The sequence below is a fragment of the Lissotriton helveticus genome, chromosome 4_1, assembly GCF_964261635.1.
Source record: "Lissotriton helveticus chromosome 4_1, aLisHel1.1, whole genome shotgun sequence".
In the NCBI taxonomy this organism is placed as follows: domain Eukaryota; kingdom Metazoa; phylum Chordata; class Amphibia; order Caudata; family Salamandridae; genus Lissotriton; species Lissotriton helveticus.
The window spans coordinates 578,868,625-578,887,879 of record NC_136063.1 but is presented as its reverse complement, the minus strand read 5'-3'; the positions used below and the strand labels follow the sequence as shown (position 1 = coordinate 578,887,879).

The window sequence follows — 19,255 nt, the reverse complement described above, 5'->3', positions numbered from 1 at the left end:
ATTAATACATTTCTCACGTTTTGGTACATCCTGCAACTGGTGTAGTACTCATTATTAATGCTGCTATTCCAAAGTCCCTTTTTTCCTGAGGCACAATGATTATTAGCCTGAATAGTGCTGTTGATGACTTGAATGCATTCATTTAAAAGCTCCTTACATTATGATTTAAGGCCTGTTCCCAACAGGCCTTCACACCACTCTTTATTAGCATATGCAGCTGTTAATCTGCACATATGGGATCTTTGAAACTACTATCAAGGGAAATGCACAGGCAAAATGAATACTCAATAGAAATCTGAAAGAAGAGGAAAGATAGAGAAAATGCCCGGCGCTGGTTCTCAGTTCCCTGTTTTCTTATCAGGGAATCATCCATATGGTAGGTTATGTACTGAGAAAGATACTCATAACACCATCAAATGTCCATAATTATTTCTTTTATTTCATGATCTTCTTGAGAAACACTTGCAACACTTTTCTTTCTTGGTGTGATGATTACACCAAAGACATTTAGTCATCTTCATCAACATCATGGGACCTCTAGGTTGTACATTTACAAACATGTCATTGGCTAATGCTTCTCTCTTAAAGTGTTTAGACATCATAAATCAAACAGTAACGAAGTTATAAGAAAAAAAATAATTCTGATGTAGCTGACGTGCCGCTATAGTAGTTATACAATCTGAAAAAAGAGGAAAGATAGAGAAAATGCCCAGCGCTGGGTCTCAATTCCCTATTTTACTCTCAGGGAATCATCCATATGGTAGATTATGTACTGAGAAAGATACTCATAACACCATCAAATGTCCATAAGTATGTCTTTTATTTCATGATCTTCTTGAAAAACACTTGCAAAACTTTTCTTGTTGATGAGAATGGTAAACATCTTTGATGCAATCGTGACATAAAGAAAGAAAAGTTCCGCAAGGGTTTTTCAAGAAGATCATGAAATGAAAGAAATAATTATGGACATTTGATGGTGTTATGAGTGTCTTTCTCAAGACATAACCTACTCAATAGAAATTTTTTTGTTTCATCATGTCTCGAACTGCCTCTAACCCTGCCCGCTAGCCACGCCCCTAGCTCAATTTAATAAATACCACACTTATGTTTTTTTCATTTAAAGCACTGCCTCTGATGCAATCCAAACATGGCCATACTACAAATGATGAAAGAAATAATGCATTGCAAAAGCATGAGGCTAAGAAAAGTGCTGTATTGATAAAATATCTGGCTATGAAGCCTGAACCTCGGTGGAAGCCATTCCTTGATTTTATATTTCCACCCGAGAAAAGGGCTTATTATCTCAGGTTTACATTAGGAATCTTAGAGGTTCAGTCCTTCGTCAAATCCTGGTCCAAGGCCTCTGGATCCAAAAGTGACAATTGCTGCTGCTCCTTCGGCAGCCAAAAGACACGTGTGCATTTTATGCTTCTTTGTGCAATGCCATTAGCTCCCTGAAAGTTTAATCTCCAGCCCCTGTTTTCAAAATACAACCTGGGGAGCTGCAAGGATCGGTCAGAAATTTATCAGGCAGTAGCATCCTACATATATGCTGCATGGAAAGCTAGAAGATCAGACAAAAGTCAGATGTGAGATTAATGGGCCAAAGCAGTTAGGACAATAAGCAAGTTCATTTACTACTATTGACTTGAACTACTGGCTGCTTATTTCAAAATTTGCAGTTGCGCTTTACTACATGCAATAGTACTGTCTGAGGTTATATCAGGACTACATATTTTGATGAGAGTGTTTTATCTTTCAAGTTATTTTGCACTAATGGATTTTACGAAAGGTTTTTAATTGGCATGGCATATCTTCTGATAAAGATTAATCTAGGTTACACCACACATGTAAGCGGCTGGCCAGTACTAAAATATCATAAATGATTGGTTCACCTGATTGTCCAAGAGCAACATAGGATCATTCTTGTTTATGGTTCAACTACATTCTCGGGCATGCCCTATATGTGAGGCACAGGCTAGTACCAAAGTATTGTACTGAATCGGGTTGCCCGATTGTTGAAGGGCAGTACTAGGAAAATTTTTGTACTTTAACTTTATCAACGTATGACCACCTAAAGCAAATGATAGTTCGCTAAGCTTTGATTGTTATCTGTCCGTATAGATACATTTGGGCAGAGGTTTATATTAGCAAGAATGTTTCTGGATGATTATAGTATGATGCACTTTAATAGTACAGTCAAGGCCATTGAGATCCACTGGATTTTCTTAAGCCACGGAGACTAACGTTGTATTATATGATTCTAACATGGAGCACTTCAATAACCTTCATGCACAGTCAAGGGCAATAATGATACATTTATTTTTTTCTTTTTATAACCCTTTGCACAATAATTTTTTATGTTTATTTCTGCTTTTTTAGTACACAATGCTGCATGCATTTGTCTGACCGTATTTGCTGTGTAGGAGATACATTATTAATCTAATTATAATTCTGCTGTTAGTCATTATATTGTGTTGTCTTACCAAGAAATACTACACCTTACCAATTATCGATAAAGAGGATGATAGTCATAATAATTTCTTGGGCCTTCTTGCTATGCTACTGTACTCAGGAAAGTAATTTAGACTGACTGTTGGGTCCCTGAGGTTTACCACCCATCTGTTTGGCTGTAATCTACAATTAACAATGTTAAGGAGGGAGGCCTTTCATTGGCTCTTAATTAAAAAAAAAACACACAACACATACCTCCTACAGGAAAGTACGCGGAATTGGGTTGAAGCCAACTGGGCCGACCTCCTTAAAGCAGTGAATGAAACAATAATATTGCTTTTAGGCACATTATTGCACACAGCCCCAAGCTTGGGAAGAACACTTTGCTTCCCTATATTGTGATGCTAACCAGGCTTGTACCAATTAAGTACCTCGCCTCTCTATCACAAATCGAGTAACTGATACTTCTTTCATTTCTACGTCCCATACATTAAAAGCAACAGAGGCAATGAAACCTGGGAAGGTACTAGGTCCTGACAGGATTCCGGGAGACCTTCATCGATCTGAAATTGAAGTTTGGGGAGCATATATATTTTCTAGAGCACCTGAGTCTTGGTGTGGGGTGGAAAGCATACCGATTTTCAAGAAAGGTGCAAAGAGAGTACCAGTGAACTACAGACCAGTTAGTCTAATAGACCACCTTCAGAAAATCTTTGCTAGACAAGTGGTCGATAAGCTAATAGAGGGGATGAATGAGACCCATTTTTTTCGCCCTTCCAAGTGGGCTTTGGGAGCTGAACTAGCACAAATGATCAAGTCTTCAGGTTTGTTTTGATCTGCTGGAAGTATTTCAAATTAAAAAAGAGCCACTTTATGTGGCCTTTGTTGACCTGAGGGCTGTCTTTGACCTGAAGCCGAGGAATAAAATGTGGGACACCCACAGGTCAATGGGGATCCCAATGAACATCTTAGATATTTTAATTAGGCTCCATGAAAATAACCATGCCCAATTGCAATGGGAAATGAATGGGGAGTTAACTAAGCATATCCCTGTAGAGCATGGTGTAAGACAGGGGTGCGTTTTAGCCCCCTAGATGTTCTCCCTCTATATCAATAAGGTTATTGATTTTCTTAATTTTTAGGTTCATGGCGCCTCTAAATTGGATGGTAAGCCAGTATCGGCATTATTATTTGGGGATGATACCCTTTTTATTTCACATACCCCAATGGGTTTACAAAATGTACTTAATACATTTTCTGCTTTCTGTAATTTGAGGGCTTTAGAGATAAATCACACTAAAACAAAATATATGATCATAGAGGCTTGTAAACGGTTTAAGAGGAGAGTGAGGATGACTGGTCATCTGTTGGATAGGGTCTAAAGTTTTGAATATCTGGGGGTTAGGATCGATAATTCACTTTTGTGGAAAGCCCAAGTTCAGAAAAGCAGAGCACTTTTACTCCATGGACTACCTGCAGTAAATAAAATGTACGGGGAAACAACTTCTCTGTCATTATCACCAGCCATTGAGGTATACAGAGCCAAAGTGTAAATAACGCCGCTCTTTGGCGCAGAAATGTGGGGAACTGCAAATACCTTTGACTTTGCTAGATGTGAAACTGGTTTTATAGGATCTTTATCAAATATATCTCAAGGTACCCCATCTGTTCCATTGTTTTTGACCTTGGAAGGAAGAGGACAAGAGATCTGACAGTACTTAAACCCCTTTTGGATTCAACTATGGTTATCTCCTGAGCTGTCCTCTCATAAGAGAGAGCTTAAAGACACTCAGATGTTAGATAAATAAGGTCCTTACACTACTGTGACTTGTCCATGTAAAACCCAGGCAACAACTTTGGGCATGGATGTAATTTGTCGGAACCGCCTACGAACCCTGGAGGAAAAAAAGGAAATGTAGTTTTTGCCTTTTGGAATTTTATAGTACATCACTGCTACCGCTCTGAGAGAACCTGTAATTTAACAGATATAATTCTGGCACTCAAACCAACCCCATGTTTCTAAAAGTTTATGGATCAGATTTTTCCACAACAGGCTAAAAAGTTATATGTTGAGTTTAGGTATGAAACCCTGGTAATTAAAATCTTTACATAGAATTAGAGAGGGGGGAGCTATGCTACTATTGGTACCTGTCTGACTTGAACAAATGTTTTGAAAAAAGTTGACCATATCCTGTTTTTCGACCTGGTCCACAAGTACGTCAGGAAAAAGTGGATAAGACCACTTTGTATGAGCCTGGGATTCAGACAGTATACCGTAGCTTCTAGTGTATTTCATACTGAAGTGAGTGAGCACCATCCTTTTTAGTATTAGTAAATTTTTATATGCTGTTTGGGGTGGGAGAAAGAATTAAAGGCTTTCTTTTTAAAACAATCTTTGTATACTGGATGTTCTATATCATTTATTTATGCACTCTTTTAAATCTATGTATTGTATTGTGTGTTTCATGAGAGAAACCCCTAAAATAAACATTATTGGGTGATTGATGTTGCAAATGCGGCAAATTTATAATTATGTGGTTAATGACTGCATTCATAACATTGATACATAATTGATAACACTGTGCATGGTGGAGGTGCAAGTTATAGTTACTCAAGATAGCTATACCTTGTGAATTTCAGTAGTTGTGTTAGTTTAAGATGTTATGTTGCAACTTTCCCTTTCACCTAACTAGAACGTCCCTTCAACCTTTGTTTTTTTTATTGTAAAAAAAAGATATTGACGCACACATACACACACGCGAAAGTGATATGAGGTAAGGTTTGAAGTTTGAAATTAAAAAAACAATCTTTAAATACTAAAATTCTCAAGGTAGTTTATGAGCTAACAATAGGTTGCATCCCGCCATGCGCTACTCACATATTACATTACTCATGGCATGCTAAAATGTATCATTGATGATTTGTAGGTTTTTGTATATAAGACAAGATCTTCTTACCATACGTAACTAAGTCCCTTTATTTTTAGTTTTTTTCAGTAATTTCCTTTTTTTTAACGTAAGGTAAAACCTTATTACTTTACCAAACTATAACATCTTTAACCTTTGAGTCTTTCAGTAAATTTCTGCATTTCTTTCGTCATATTAAGCCAACTACCATGCTGTGCAGGGCATTCAGTTGGGCACAAAGGAAGTTGGCTGCAGGGCCTGTCTTGTGACCAAGCCTTGCGTCCAGCCGTACTGCAGCTGGCCAAGCCCCACTGGTACAGCCTGTGCCCCAGCCTCTGCAGGCAGCCAACAAAAAACTGTTTTTCTTTAATTTGCAGGTACAGTGGTATTCACCACAAGAAATTCAACCCGCTAGTGGTGGGGAAGCTTGCCCAGTACTACAGCAACATAGAGATGAAGCCTGCGCAGTGATTCCCAAAGGAGTCCCGCAGTATTGCATGGGAGGGCCGCAATGGTTCCTAATGTGTGGGGGTAATGTTTAAAAAAAAGAAATCTTAGCCTCTGTGGGGGTCTCTCTGGATCTAGGGGGTCACAATGTCCCTATCCTTCCCTCTTATATAATATTTTTTAAACATTTTGGACACAGTGACTAATTTTACAGGTTTAGTAATGCTGGCTTTAATATATAATTATATATGTATATTCACTGGAAAAAAACAAAGGTTAAAGTAACGTTACAGATAGGTGAAGATATCAGTGACAACATTAACACTTTGAACAAAAAAAAACTCATATTGCATCACTCATGACATGTTCTATGAAATCATTCATGACATCACTGATGACATCTCCCAGAGATCAAGATTAGGTCTCCATTGTCCCTTTTTCTTGTTTATCAAATAGAATCTAAAATAAAATTCCTATTTTTTTCTAGGATCTCATGATATATATATCCAAACATTTAAACCGCCCAGTCGGCGTAAAAAGGAGAGCACTCGCAGGTCCTTGCTTACGATGCCCCCCAACCCCACGCCTTGACAGACACGTTTCGGCAATCTGCATTTCTCTATGTCAGTGAAACCAAGTGTGAGACACCATTATAAAGTTATAAAGTGCAAATGTGCATTGCGTGAATTAAAAACATGAAAATAGAAAATGGCTTGATAAAGTTACCACTCAATGTAGAATACATTGTGGCCATCTTGGCACATTGTGCCACGGTGGCAGTGTCCCCGGTGGCAGTGTCCCCGACCCGCTTGCCGAGGAAGGTTGGCTATCTTACGCTCCATGCTGTGTTGCGATTTACGACTTTTAAAATTTAAATTGTGATTTATTTTGTGTTTTTAAAACTGCTCATTGGTCATTGTGCCTGCTGAGAATTACATCACATTACCAGTATTGGCATTTAAATCGCCATACAGCCGCTTCCCTACCTGATCACTAGGAGGGTGAGCAGCAGCTTTCTTTGTTTACTCTAACTCTGCTGAGGCTCCACTTCTTTCCTGCCCGCCCCGGTCCGACAGGGTGACTAGCACCGTTGAGCGGAGGGCGGGCAGGTGTGAGCAAGGCACTTTCGGCAGCACTAGGAGCGGTTAGCGCTCTAGTGCCTCAACTTCTGGGGCTATTTAGCCCTCACCCCTTTCCGAGCGCGCAGCGATCGCGCGCAGCCAAAGCCATGCCAAAGACCAGCCTAAGAGCTGCCCGTCTGCGCCCGTCCGCGACAGGGCGTGGCATAGGGGCAATGGGCTCTATCCCTTTGGATCCCGCTACTACAGGTACCAGCATATTTAAGTATTCTGCTCAATCTCTACTAGACCTATAACCTTCTGGAGAATGCTGCACAAAAATACCCTGGCAATGTCTTGAGGGTTGCTTTTCATGCGTTAAATGCCGGTTTCAATCGATTCTAGCTAGGGCGACTACGAAGGATATCTCATTCATAACCGCTCCTTTAGATGGACTGAGGAGCTTCCTCCTAAATGTTCGTTCTTTACCAAAGCACCAACATGAGATATGGGATTTAGTCCATATCATACAGCCAGATATTTGTTTCCTAACCGAGACTTGGATGAAACCCCACACGGTCACAGCTATAACACTAGGGGTCCCATTAGGCTACAAGTTCTTACATTTCGATCGAGCCAATAAGATAGGTGGTGGCCTAGCCATTATATATAAAGATGTACTTAAGGTCACAATACTAGAACAAAGGTATAGTCCATATTTTGAAATAATGGTTTTTAAAATTGCTTCTGTAGGCCACACCTCCTGGAAAGGTGCTTTAGTCTACCGTCCGCCAGGATCTAATCCGGACTTTGCCCTCTCTCTTTTAGAGCTACTAGTCCCCCATTTTAAATCCAAGGAGGACTTCATCCTCCTAGGAGATTTTAATGTTCATATGGACAATCCTGCACTCCCCGAAACAGTCTCACTGCTCGCGGATCTCTCCACTCTGGGGCTAAAATTACAGAATAGTGGTGCTACCCATATAGGTGGCCACACCCTAGATTTACTTTTTTCTAATTGTACTAAAGTAATATGCCTACCTGTTAGAGAAATCCAATGGTCAGATCACTATCTGATAGAGTTTACCTTATTAGGCCCGGTAAAATCATTAAAAAAAAGTGCCACTCCCGCCAATTTGGCGTCGACAGTGGCATAAAGTATCGGTGGAGAAGCTGTTGGAAGGTTGGAAACAACCGACCTTCACAGATGAGGACTCAGCGGATATAGCATTAGCCAGATTTAACGACTCACTTAAACAAGCCATTGACACTCTGGCTCCAATGAAATTACATAAACAATACCCCCCCCTCGAAGCAAGAAACCTGGTATACACAGGAACTTAGAACAGAGAAGCAGAAATGCAGACGGGCGGAAAAGGTATGGAGGAAACTGAAAACTGAGGAGAATAATAAAATATTTCAAGAGGCCCAGGCAACCTACTATAAAAATATAAAACATGCCAGGAAGAACAGTGTCACCCAACAACTCACGGAGCCGGGTAACTGCCCAAGGGAGTTGTTCAAAATATTACAGAGTTTTGTAAAGCCTACAGCCTGTGAGAGCCCAGACGAATTCTCTCAGACCCTCTGTGATGAGATCTCAGTGTTCTTTGAAAACAAAATAAATCTTATCTATGATAAAATAATGGCCTCTAGTAGTGCTGGAAACAAGAACCTGCTTCCATCTAATTCATCCATATGAAACGAAAACCAATTGTTATCCTTTCCGGCAATCCGTGACATAGACCTTCCCCTTCTAATCAGCCATATAAAATCTGGATCCCCCAATGACTTCCTTCCTGCTAAAATGGCTGCCCCTCTGAACACCCTTTTAGGACCTCCTATTCAGTCTGTGACAAACATCTCACTTAGAGAAGGACAGGTCCCTATGGAATGGAAGAAAGCGGTGGTGAACCCAATAAGGAAAAAAGTGACATTCCCATGGACAGATCTTTCGAATCTTCGGCCCATCTCCCTCCTGCCATACATCGGTAAAATGGCCGAGAAGCACGTGAACACCCACCTATCTAAACATATCGAAGCAGCGGGGGGCCTGGACTATTCACAATCTGGGTTCAGGCCCAATCACAGCACCGAATCAGCCCTCCTAACAGTGATCGATAACATCAGGATGACGCTGGATGGAGGGGGGTCTATGATTCTGGTGCTGTTGGATCTATCCGCTGCTTTCGATACGGTGTCACACGAGGAGCTTCTCGGTCGTCTGAGGGAGGTGGGACTGGGGGGTGTGGCCCTGTCCTGGATGGAGAGTTTTCTCTCAGGCCGCTCTCAAGAAGTCAGGTTGGGCTCCCACAAATCCATCTCCAGGGAGCTCACCAAGGGAGTGCCACAGGGCTCATGCCTAAGCCCCACATTATTTAATGTGTATGTGGCCCCCTTGGCTGACCTAGTAAGATCTTTTGGGTTCACCCCGGTGTCGTATGCTGACGACACACAACTCCTGTTCCCTTTTAAGACCTTCACGCCTGCACTAAAAAAATAGTTTGCAGATGGAATGAGGGCAGTATCAGAATGGATGGCTAAGAACTGCCTACAATGTAATGTAGGAAAAACTGAAGTTATGTTGTTTGGGGAAGCAACGATATTGTGGTCCCCCGAGTGGTGGCCTTTGGAACTGGGACCTGTCCCCAGCCCTAAACAGACCGTTAAAAACTTGGGGGTGCTACTAGATCAAGCACTAACACTTAAAGATCATGTGGACCAAGTGGCCGGCACCTGTTTTCGAGTCATTGGTCTGCTGAGAAGGGTCTTTCCATACTTACCTGACAGTCATAGGAAGACACTGGTCCAGGCGTTAGTCATCAGCAGATTGGACTATTGCAACGGTCTTCTCTTGTCAGCGAATGAAGAACATCTTAATAAATTGCAGATAGTCCAAAATACTGCGGCGAGGCTTGTCCTGAATGCTCCACCTAGGACTCCCTCCCGCCCTTTGCTGACTAGACTTCACTGGCTTCCAGTGCGGCAACGCATTGAGTTTAAAATCCTATGTACAATTCACAAATGTCTGACAGGTACTGGCCCCAAGTACCTGACAAAAAAATTCTCACCCTATGTTCCTGGACGTTCTTTACGTTCCAGCAATTTGCAGTTAATACAGGTACCCAGAATTAAAAGATCTAGACAGGGAGGCCGTGCCCTCGCCCACACGGGACCTGTCCTCTGGAACTCATTGCCTCATATGCTGAGACAAATCACTAACCATTTAACCTTCCGAAAGTCTCTTAAAACTCATCTCTTCAAAAATATGTAACTAACTTAAATCAGAAGTCTAATAAATCCCTCAGACCATGGACCAGTATAAATTATATTCTTCTAGAGGCACAAGCGCGGAGATACCCCTTTGGGAGTCGAGTCAGGCGCTATTATAAGAATATAAATAAATAAAATAAAAAATAAAATAAAATCTTTAAACCTGTTCCAGACATGAGCAAGTCAATACAAGATCAGTACTCCATTATTATATATACATACACATATACACAATTGATAGGTGGTTAAAAACACATTTCATAGTCAAAAAAATCTGATAAATATTTAAGCTTTTAATGTAAAAATGCATCATATGAAAAGTTAATATTAAAAAGCTGGCTTATGAAAAAGGTTAGTTTCCTCTCTCTTTTTACCATGAGTTGATTGCTGTTTTTTAAACCACTTGGAGTACTGACAGATTACCACAATTGCCCCCTGAATGAGCAAACATGTATAATGGAATAGGTGAAGAAAACTGGGGCCCGGATGGGAATGATAAACATAATTGTTGGGAAATGAACTACTCTACAGGGTGTTCTATCTCAAAAAGAAGATCGGTAAGAGCAAGCCAGGGGCAGTAAGGTTTAATGTGATCCTACAACATAATTCCAAATGAGCCCATAGTTCCTTGTCTATGCTGAGGCCTAGAGGGGCTCTGGTTTGCAGATTAATGATATGTTTGGATTCTAGAGCCTTCAATGCTCCGGTCCTATCCCCCCCCTCTTTCGTTCTTGGGGAACAAAAGCTTCTTTTGAGAGTTGTGATTTCCTTTAGAGAGGACATTTTTAAATACCAATGTGTGTCATTTATGAATTAGTGTCCCATTTGATGTTCAAGTTTACATAAGTAGCCCAAGAGGTTCCACGTGGAAGTAAATATGGACTGGTCAAAGGATGGACCCTTGTGCGGGCCGCAAGTAGTTTTTCGTATTTTAGATTTGAGTTCTCCAAACTTAACTAGGTTGGAGTGACCAATTAGAAATGTTTTTAACCATCTAAGTACTTACTATTTTAGTCCCATTCTGTTTACTAGTGTATTCAAGAGAGCTTAATGACTAATTGTGCCAAAATCATCTGACAAGTCTAGTAGAATTAACAGGCAAAACTCCATTGTAGAGTATTTGCAGAATACCATCCAAGATTATTACTGAACGTTTCTGCATCTTGCCCTCCTGTAAATCCCATTTGTGAAAGGGAAATAAAAGTTATGATTAAAGTATTTGTTTTTATTTGGGAGACTACACATTTCCTAAAGGCTTTGCCTAACAATGGTAAGTTAGTGACTGGTCTGTAGTTGTCGAGGGTTTTTGGATCAGCGTTAAGTTTTTTAAAACCTTGAGGCTGACTGGATAGAAGCCTTGTTGTACATGTTTATCAGAGCACTAAATATGGTGCTAGAAGGAGGAAATTGCTTTTTATTAGTTTAGCAGGTACTAGGTCATCCAAGTAGAATGCTAGACACAGTTGTTTGATTACTTTTGTTTGATCATCTAATTGAAATACCTTGAATAAGCTCCATGTGTTGTTTTTTTCAGTAAATAGGTAGTATATGCAGACATAGAAGGATTGGAGTTTATTTCTGATTTTCTCCAAAAATAATCTTAAGAACGTGTTGCTTTTTATTCTGAGAAGGGGTGGTGACCTTCGGTTTAGGATCTGAAGTGTTCTTGTGGATGGATTTGAATACCGTTTTCTGAGGATTCAGAGAGAGTGCAATTTGCTTTTGAACGTACACTGCTTTCTCATTTTATATTTCTGCTTTAAATTTTACTTTTTCAATTGCAATTTAATTCTGGCTGTCTTTTCTTTTTCAATTTCTTTTCTCTGTGTTTAGCTACAGCTTTGAGCTTATGGAGTTTTTCATTGAACTATGGCTTAATAGGCAAGTTTCTTGGGGTGTTTCCCTCTTTTTGCAGCCAGTTTATCCTCAAAGTTTTCTAATCTTTTCATGTAATTATTTAGGGATGTGTTAATGTCGGTATGTAAGTTGAGGTTGCCAAATTGTGGAATGAGAAAGGTACTCAATGCATCTTTAGTAATGTTCTTGTATTTTCTTATCAGTATCGCTCCAGATTGTGGCTGGTGTATCTTATTTGCTCCTGAGCACAATGTCAAAGAGCATTGGGAAGTGATCTGACCAATCAACTTTATTTGAAAGTAGATGTGAGATTACAGAAATTGAGGATATATGTTCAGGTTTTGCATTCATATCACAGTGATGAAGTTGTTGAAAAGAATGAATGACATGTTAGGATACCTAACACTGAAGGACGATAATCAGAATTCAGGAAAGAAGCACAGTTATATGAGAAAGCCGTAAACACGTGAGGCAGTTCACTACTGCACACAGATTATCTGCTCTGACAAAGGTTGGTCAGCTAGAACCACAACCAATGTGGCTTAAAGCCTTTACAGGGAAACACGTTTGTCATTTATGCAAGAAATTAGACTGAAAGGTGAGAAAGCAGCTGCAACCCTAGGTCAAACAGTTTTTCAACCTGTAGCAGATCCATATTCTGCTAGACATGCCAGAAATATAGTGCATGCACAACCATTTTTCTTCATTGGTAAACCATGAACATAAGTGTAGGTAGATAGTACTTGAAAATATGGAGGAAGGAATATAAGATGAAACCGTGACTATAAACACACCTGTGAATTTTTTAACTGCGTCACCTACCTCAATTTGCATCTTTAGATGTGTCTTGAAGTTGGACAGCAAGGTTAAGAAGATTGAAAGAGAGAGTTCAAAAACTTCTGGAACAGATGAAACTCCATTCTTTGATAGTGCAACACACAGATACTGCTTAATAGCATTGATAAACATCTCATTTGTCTTGAAAACTGGTCCTGCGTTCTGCAGAATGGACAGAAGCAACTGCAAGGAAATAACCTTTGACCTCAACTCGTGGGACCTAGAATGAAACAGTAACACTCAGATCATAGGTACACTTGCAACTTTGCAAATCAGATTTCACTGACCATAACCGCTTCAGTAAATTAGAAAGTTCAAATGTTAATGCAAAATGCCAAAGAGAAAACAGGGAAATTAAACCAGTATGTTTTCACAGCTAAAAATTAAACAAAAATTAAAGTGGCATAACATTTTTAACTTCTTTTATTTCAATTTTTTCTAACAATGGCATTAAAACACAAATTAGATGTAAAAGATTGCAGGAGCCATGCACGATTGTATAAGAGAACTTTATTCTGCCTCACCGACCAACATCCCAAACGTCACCCTGCCTCACACAAGCAGGGTGATGCCAACAAGTTCCAAGAGAATCTGCAGCATAGATGCAGTGGTTGAGATACTATACATCTACATGGGTAGATGCAGTGGTGGAGATACTATACATCTTCTCTTATAACAAACACACAGAACTATAACACGATAAGATGAAATAAGGAACAATCAATGAATGAGTAATATAAAGGAAAACTAGTTGCAATGAAACATACATGTAGCTTAAAAATAAAACCAAAAGATTATACCACATATTCCTTGAGATATGCAGGTTTTGTTTCCGAATGTGTTTGCTCTTTACCTGCAAAACCTTGGTAGAACCATCACCACCCTCACCCTACTTTAGCCCTTCATACAAGGACAAACCTGGGATACAATAGTTGTCAAACACACAACTCTTCTTGCATACAGAGACCCTACTTACATTTCAGCTGCAACCTTCAATAGTTTTTATGGCACAGTAGAAAATCTTAACCACCTCTAAAGGTTTTCTTAATTGTACCATGGTAATTCCCCAAAAGGTGCTCTGACCCAATCCCCAACACCCACCAAGATTTTACATACTCTATTCCTTTCATCAAAGCAGGTTTTTCTGTTTTTGACCTTTCGATCTCCTTCTGCCTCCATGTATCCTGCTAAAATACACTTAACCATACCTTCTGCCAAGATATCCAGTCAGGTACAAGTTTGGAGTGTGGGCGATGCCCACAAAACAGTTCGAATGGCGTCTTGTCAGTGGTCGCATTGGGAGAGAGCTTGTAGGAAAGCACATGCTCTTAAGGACACACTTCCAATCTGAACAGTTCTCTCTTGACAGCTGAATGCCCTTCTTGAGGGAATAAATAAAGTGTTCTACCCTGCCATTGGTCGTTGGATGATAGTGAAAGCATTTTATGTGTGCGATAGCACACAATTAAATAAAAAATGTACTTCTTATCAGCAGAATTGAATACCATTGTACGGTAAAACAGAGCATGGAAAACCTACTCAATCAAAAAGTCCTTTAAAATATATATTGATAAGCTGTGATGTAGAAACTTTGAGCACTTACTATTTGAAACATTCTACTGTTGGTGGGTGTGGTCTCACCGAGCAGCAAGATGGCCGCTCTTTGAGTGTGCTCTGCCGGTCGAGATACCATCCTTTCAAGATCCATGCATAAAACAGACCAGCGATGCTCCAAACAACACTAAACCTCTTCCTGAAGTGGCGGGGAACAAAACGGTGCCTCTTTGAAAGGGTATCGGCTTCTGGCCGCCGTGATAGACACGAACTGCGTCAGGCCTGGTACGGCGCAAAGAGGGCCGTGAAGCCGCCATGACACTGGTGCGGAGTCGAACTGCAATTGAATCCCAGGGGCAGAGATCAATGTCATTGGAGATGAGGAAGAGCCCCCCGGAAATCCTCTGGGCCGCGCTGAATAGCCGAACAGGGGGCTGCTGTAACGAACTGCAAGCAAGAGAAACAACGCAGCGAAAGTTGGGGCTGACCAGCGGCAAAGCGGTGGCTGTCTTTGCGGATGTACTGCCTGCGATGGTCAGTGCAACCCCGCTGGAATCGTAGCTCGAAGCTGTGAGGAGGTACAGGGGTCGGCTAGGGGGGCAGGGCTCGCCTGCAGCGGTTCCAGAAGCGAATGCTGGCCTCTCCCCTGGACTGACTCGGGCAGCGCTGCGTGTGAAAGCTGCAGTAGAGACACTCGCTGCGCGTGTTTGTCCCCTTGCGCCCAGTACTTTTGGGCCTCTGAATGGCTGTGGGTTTGCTGGTACCCAGAGCGGGAGGCCTGAGCTGAACGCGAGACAGTGAAGATTTCTGTCCTCCTGCAAGGCCTGTGAGCGTGCCTGCCTGCTCTGTAGAGGCTGGCCTGTCACTTTCTGCCACCTGGTAAGACTACCTGTGTGCACTGCCTGCCTGAGGACTCAGTGACCTGCTCCAGTGCAAGAGATGATTGCTACCAACACTATTGGTGACTATCCCTATTACCATTATCAACCTCACTTGATATTAGCTGCCAATGTTTTCCCAGGAACCGGGTGCCACTTCCTAGGGGGGGCCTATTGCCACTGCTTTCAAAACTGCATCAGTTGGGGCTGTTGTCAGGTTACGCACAATGCCTCGGCTGTATCATTTTGCAATGTGTCTAGCGCCACAGACATCCGCAGCTATGGGGAACCGATGCTAAACAATCCAAATTATCCTTTGAGAATAAATGATTCACAAGGCAGACAGACTCTGGAACTGGGGAGAAGGCGACAATCCCTCCACGGTGCCCCTGGATGAGAGCGGAGATGATCTTCATGCTCTCTTGCTGGAAATGAGATCCGGCCTGAAGACCATCGATAGCAAGCTAGAAGAGCTTACTTCTCAGCTCGACCAGGTCAAGAAACAGGTGGATACCCATGAAACTAGGCTGGACCAGCTTGAAAATCATTTCTCGGATGCGTACGGCTTCCAGGTCGAGACCAAAGAGAAGCTATTGCAAATGGACAAGGTCTTAACTCTGATAGGGGCCAAAAATGATGATTTGGAAGTCAGGCTGCAGCGCAATAATATTTGCATACTGGGCATTCCGGAAACGACAGCCATTTCTAAAATGGAAACTTACATTTAGGACCTCTTGAAAGACCAGTTTGGGCCTGATCTATCGGTGGCTTTCATTGTCGAGCGGGCCCATCGCATCTTAGGCCTAGGCCGCCGGTAGGATCCACTCCTCGCCCGATCCTTGCCCGGCTGCTGAACTATCGGGACCAGGATGTTGTCCTGTGTTTGGCCAGCAAACGTGGATCTATTCAAGATAAAGGTAACAATAACTCATATTTTCTGGATTTCCTGCCTGCCGTTCAAGCTGCACGCCGTGAATTTGTGCCAGTTAAGCGCTTGCTCCTATCTGCGGAAGTGCCATATGCTCTACTGTATCCCGCCAAATTGAAAGTCACTCATGAGGGAACCGCTCATTTTTTCACTGATGCAAAATCAGCGATGAAATTTGCTAAGCATGTGGGCGGATGGCGACGGACTGCCAAATCTAAAGACAATCTAAGTAACCCAAGGAGCACCTTAGTGACAATGACTGAGCGTCTGCAACCGGTGCCGGTATTTGTGTTCTCAATAGCCGATTGCCACCAAACTTATGTTGATTCAGAGTCATACTGTGCTTAGAATTCTGCTAAAGGTTTAGTCTTATCTATCTTGCTCATTTCATGGGAGCTGTATATCTGATATTATTTTCGCTTTGCTGGTGCTCTGCATCCTTCTCTGCCACCCCACCTCTGGGCAGGGCTGGATACCGGGGACCCCATGCCTCCAGGGAGACCTCCCGCATTTTACCACCAGGCCCTAGCCTGGGTCATGTTGTTGAATTGTTCTGTGGGGGGTGGTTTGGGTGTTTGCACAACCAAATTGGGGGGTTGGTGTAGGTTGGGGGTGGGAAGGGGCGTTACAGTTGGGGAGTTAGACAGGAGAACAATGTATATCCATTTATGCACGATCATTACCACGTGTCAAACAACCCTCACTGGGGAATGCGAGGGAGGGTTCAGCCCCATGGGTCACAGCTCGAACCACTTGCCATATTCCCGCCTTTCTTTGAGCCACTCACATTTACCATGGACATAACACTCGGGTGGGAATGAGTACCTTTAGATTCTTAACTTGGAAAATATGTGGCCTGAATGATTGTAGACTGGTTCATTCATATCTCATCAGAACCACATAGAGCTATGTCTCTTACAGGAGACACACTTAAATAGCACAACTCACCTGACACACCACAAGCGCTGGGTGCATAATTTACTGCAACTATGCGAGGGGAGTGACCTTCCTGATTCAACAGGGTATTGACTGGAGAAAGTTTGACTCGCAGTTAAGCCCGGAGGGCAGATTTGTCATAATCTTTCATTTGTTGGGGGGGGGGAGTGAAGCTAACGATTGCAGCGGTTTATGGGCCGAATACTGATTGCCTCAAATTTATTCAAAATGCATGGGCCAAGAGCAAACTGCTAGGCTGCAACACAATAATATGGGGAGGTGACTTTACTTCAATACATAGCGATTTCTTGGACAGGAGGGGCTCCTCGCGCACCCCAACTCTTGTGCTGCACTAAACAAGATATCATAGGACGGGAGGTTGACAGACATTTGGTGGTTGAGGAACCCACATGTCCTGGCTCTATCCACCTATAGCTGCCTTTTGGGTGTATATCTTCCACAAAATTCATGCAATACTCGGGGTTTTGCATGAACCGCAGCCACTCATGGGGTTTCTGGGGTATGTTAAAGACACTAAGGCCGAAATCCGCAAACTACATGCATTACTCCTCTTGCTTGCCAAGCGTAGAGTGTCCATTCATTGGGTAGATCAAAAGGTGCCCACAACTAAGGCCTAGATCCAAGACGTCACCTTTAACCACACATAATTGTCAACTTATTGGGAGTTAATGCCCGCTGCCTCACGACCTAAGGATATATGGGCCCCCTTTTTAAATTGGCTACAAACACTTCAGGAGGTCGACTCAACTTCCCCTAACCAAACTGCTGTTCTGGATCCACAGTCATCGAACACATAGTTACACACAGGCCCTCCCTTGCTCTGCCTCTTCAGGGCGGCTGTTCTGATATGGCATTGGCTGACCCCCCAAGGCGGAACCGTAGTTATTTAATCTGGCAAATGTTATTGTTATGCTATAGATCTCTGGTGAACTAGCCCATTGTCGCTACTATTGAAACTTTGTGATATATATGATGCCTCCTGTTGGTTTTTGTTATAGTTTATTCTTTGTTTTGTATCTCATTTATTGTATTTACATGCTCAAAACACAGATATACGTGCTTTTTACAGTCTTTCTGTCATATCATCTGTGTATACCATTGTCAAAACTTAATAAACAAAGTAGAAAAAAAAAAAAAGAAACATGCTCCTGTTTCCAGCAAAGCTGAGAGTGGTGAAAGGAGGGCGGCCGTATTTATTTATGCACCATGATTAAGTATTGGACCGGTTAGAGAGCAAACACAGAATTGGAGTGCATCATGACACTGGTACGAATACCCGCGAGATGAGGAGTAGAACAAAGCCTAGCAGAATGGTGGAAAGTGGGGCATATCAACAGGCCTGGAAGAGGCTTGGGTTGAGGTGCAATAAAATGGCACACTGGACACTGTAGAAGGTCACACTTTGCTGTCTCCAGGGACCGTCAGGGAGCTCACCCTATTGGACTTGTTGAAGGTTGCGGATATATGAAACATGCTGGGTTCAGATCAGGCAAGCCAGGGGAACCAAGGGATTTTCTTCAGGACACAATCTGATTGAAGATTATGTGGATTCCGGGCTTACTTTCGCAGTTATCCTGTTTTAAATGAAAATCACCATAACACTGTAGGGAAGGCAACATGTGTTTTTAAATTTTCTGAAACTATAGCTGAAGGATGATATTTGAATAATTCAGGGATCTACAAAGAGAGACATGAAAAACTGGCGCAGGACACATAGGGGTAAGGGAATGACTAACTTGTTACAGGGCTAGCCCTGATCAGACACTAGCAGATCTTACAGTTCTGACCTAGGGTGGCAAAGCAGATTACTCTTTAGTTATGGAGGTCGGGAGCATAGTGCTCCACAGGGACTTCTCTGCGGAACGCAGTGCGGGGAGTTCAAGACTCCCTCTGAAAGTATGGATTAGCATTTTAACAAAATATGAAGTTATACAACTTTTAAGTGAGCGTCTCAATATACTTAGGTGTTATGTTTCTCTTTTTTAAACATATTTTTTTTTAAATACATTTTTCCCCTTTTTTGTAAGGATAGACACATACACCTTGCAAAAAGGTTATGATACAGAACTATACACATAAAGCAAAAGCAAATACAGCAAACATATA

The 19,255-nt window shown here is 41.9% G+C and overlaps 1 protein-coding gene across 1 annotated transcript in view; it reads right to left on the bottom strand.

Moving 5' to 3' along the window:
* Window positions 1-19,255, bottom strand: part of ARFGEF1 (ARF guanine nucleotide exchange factor 1) — a 972,411-nt gene that overhangs the window by 579,575 nt on the left and 373,581 nt on the right. The window contains exon 10 of the mRNA XM_078687191.1: window positions 12,818-13,052. Coding sequence (XP_078543317.1) covers window positions 12,818-13,052 — 235 coding nt within the window. The remainder of the gene's footprint in view (window positions 1-12,817; window positions 13,053-19,255) is intronic.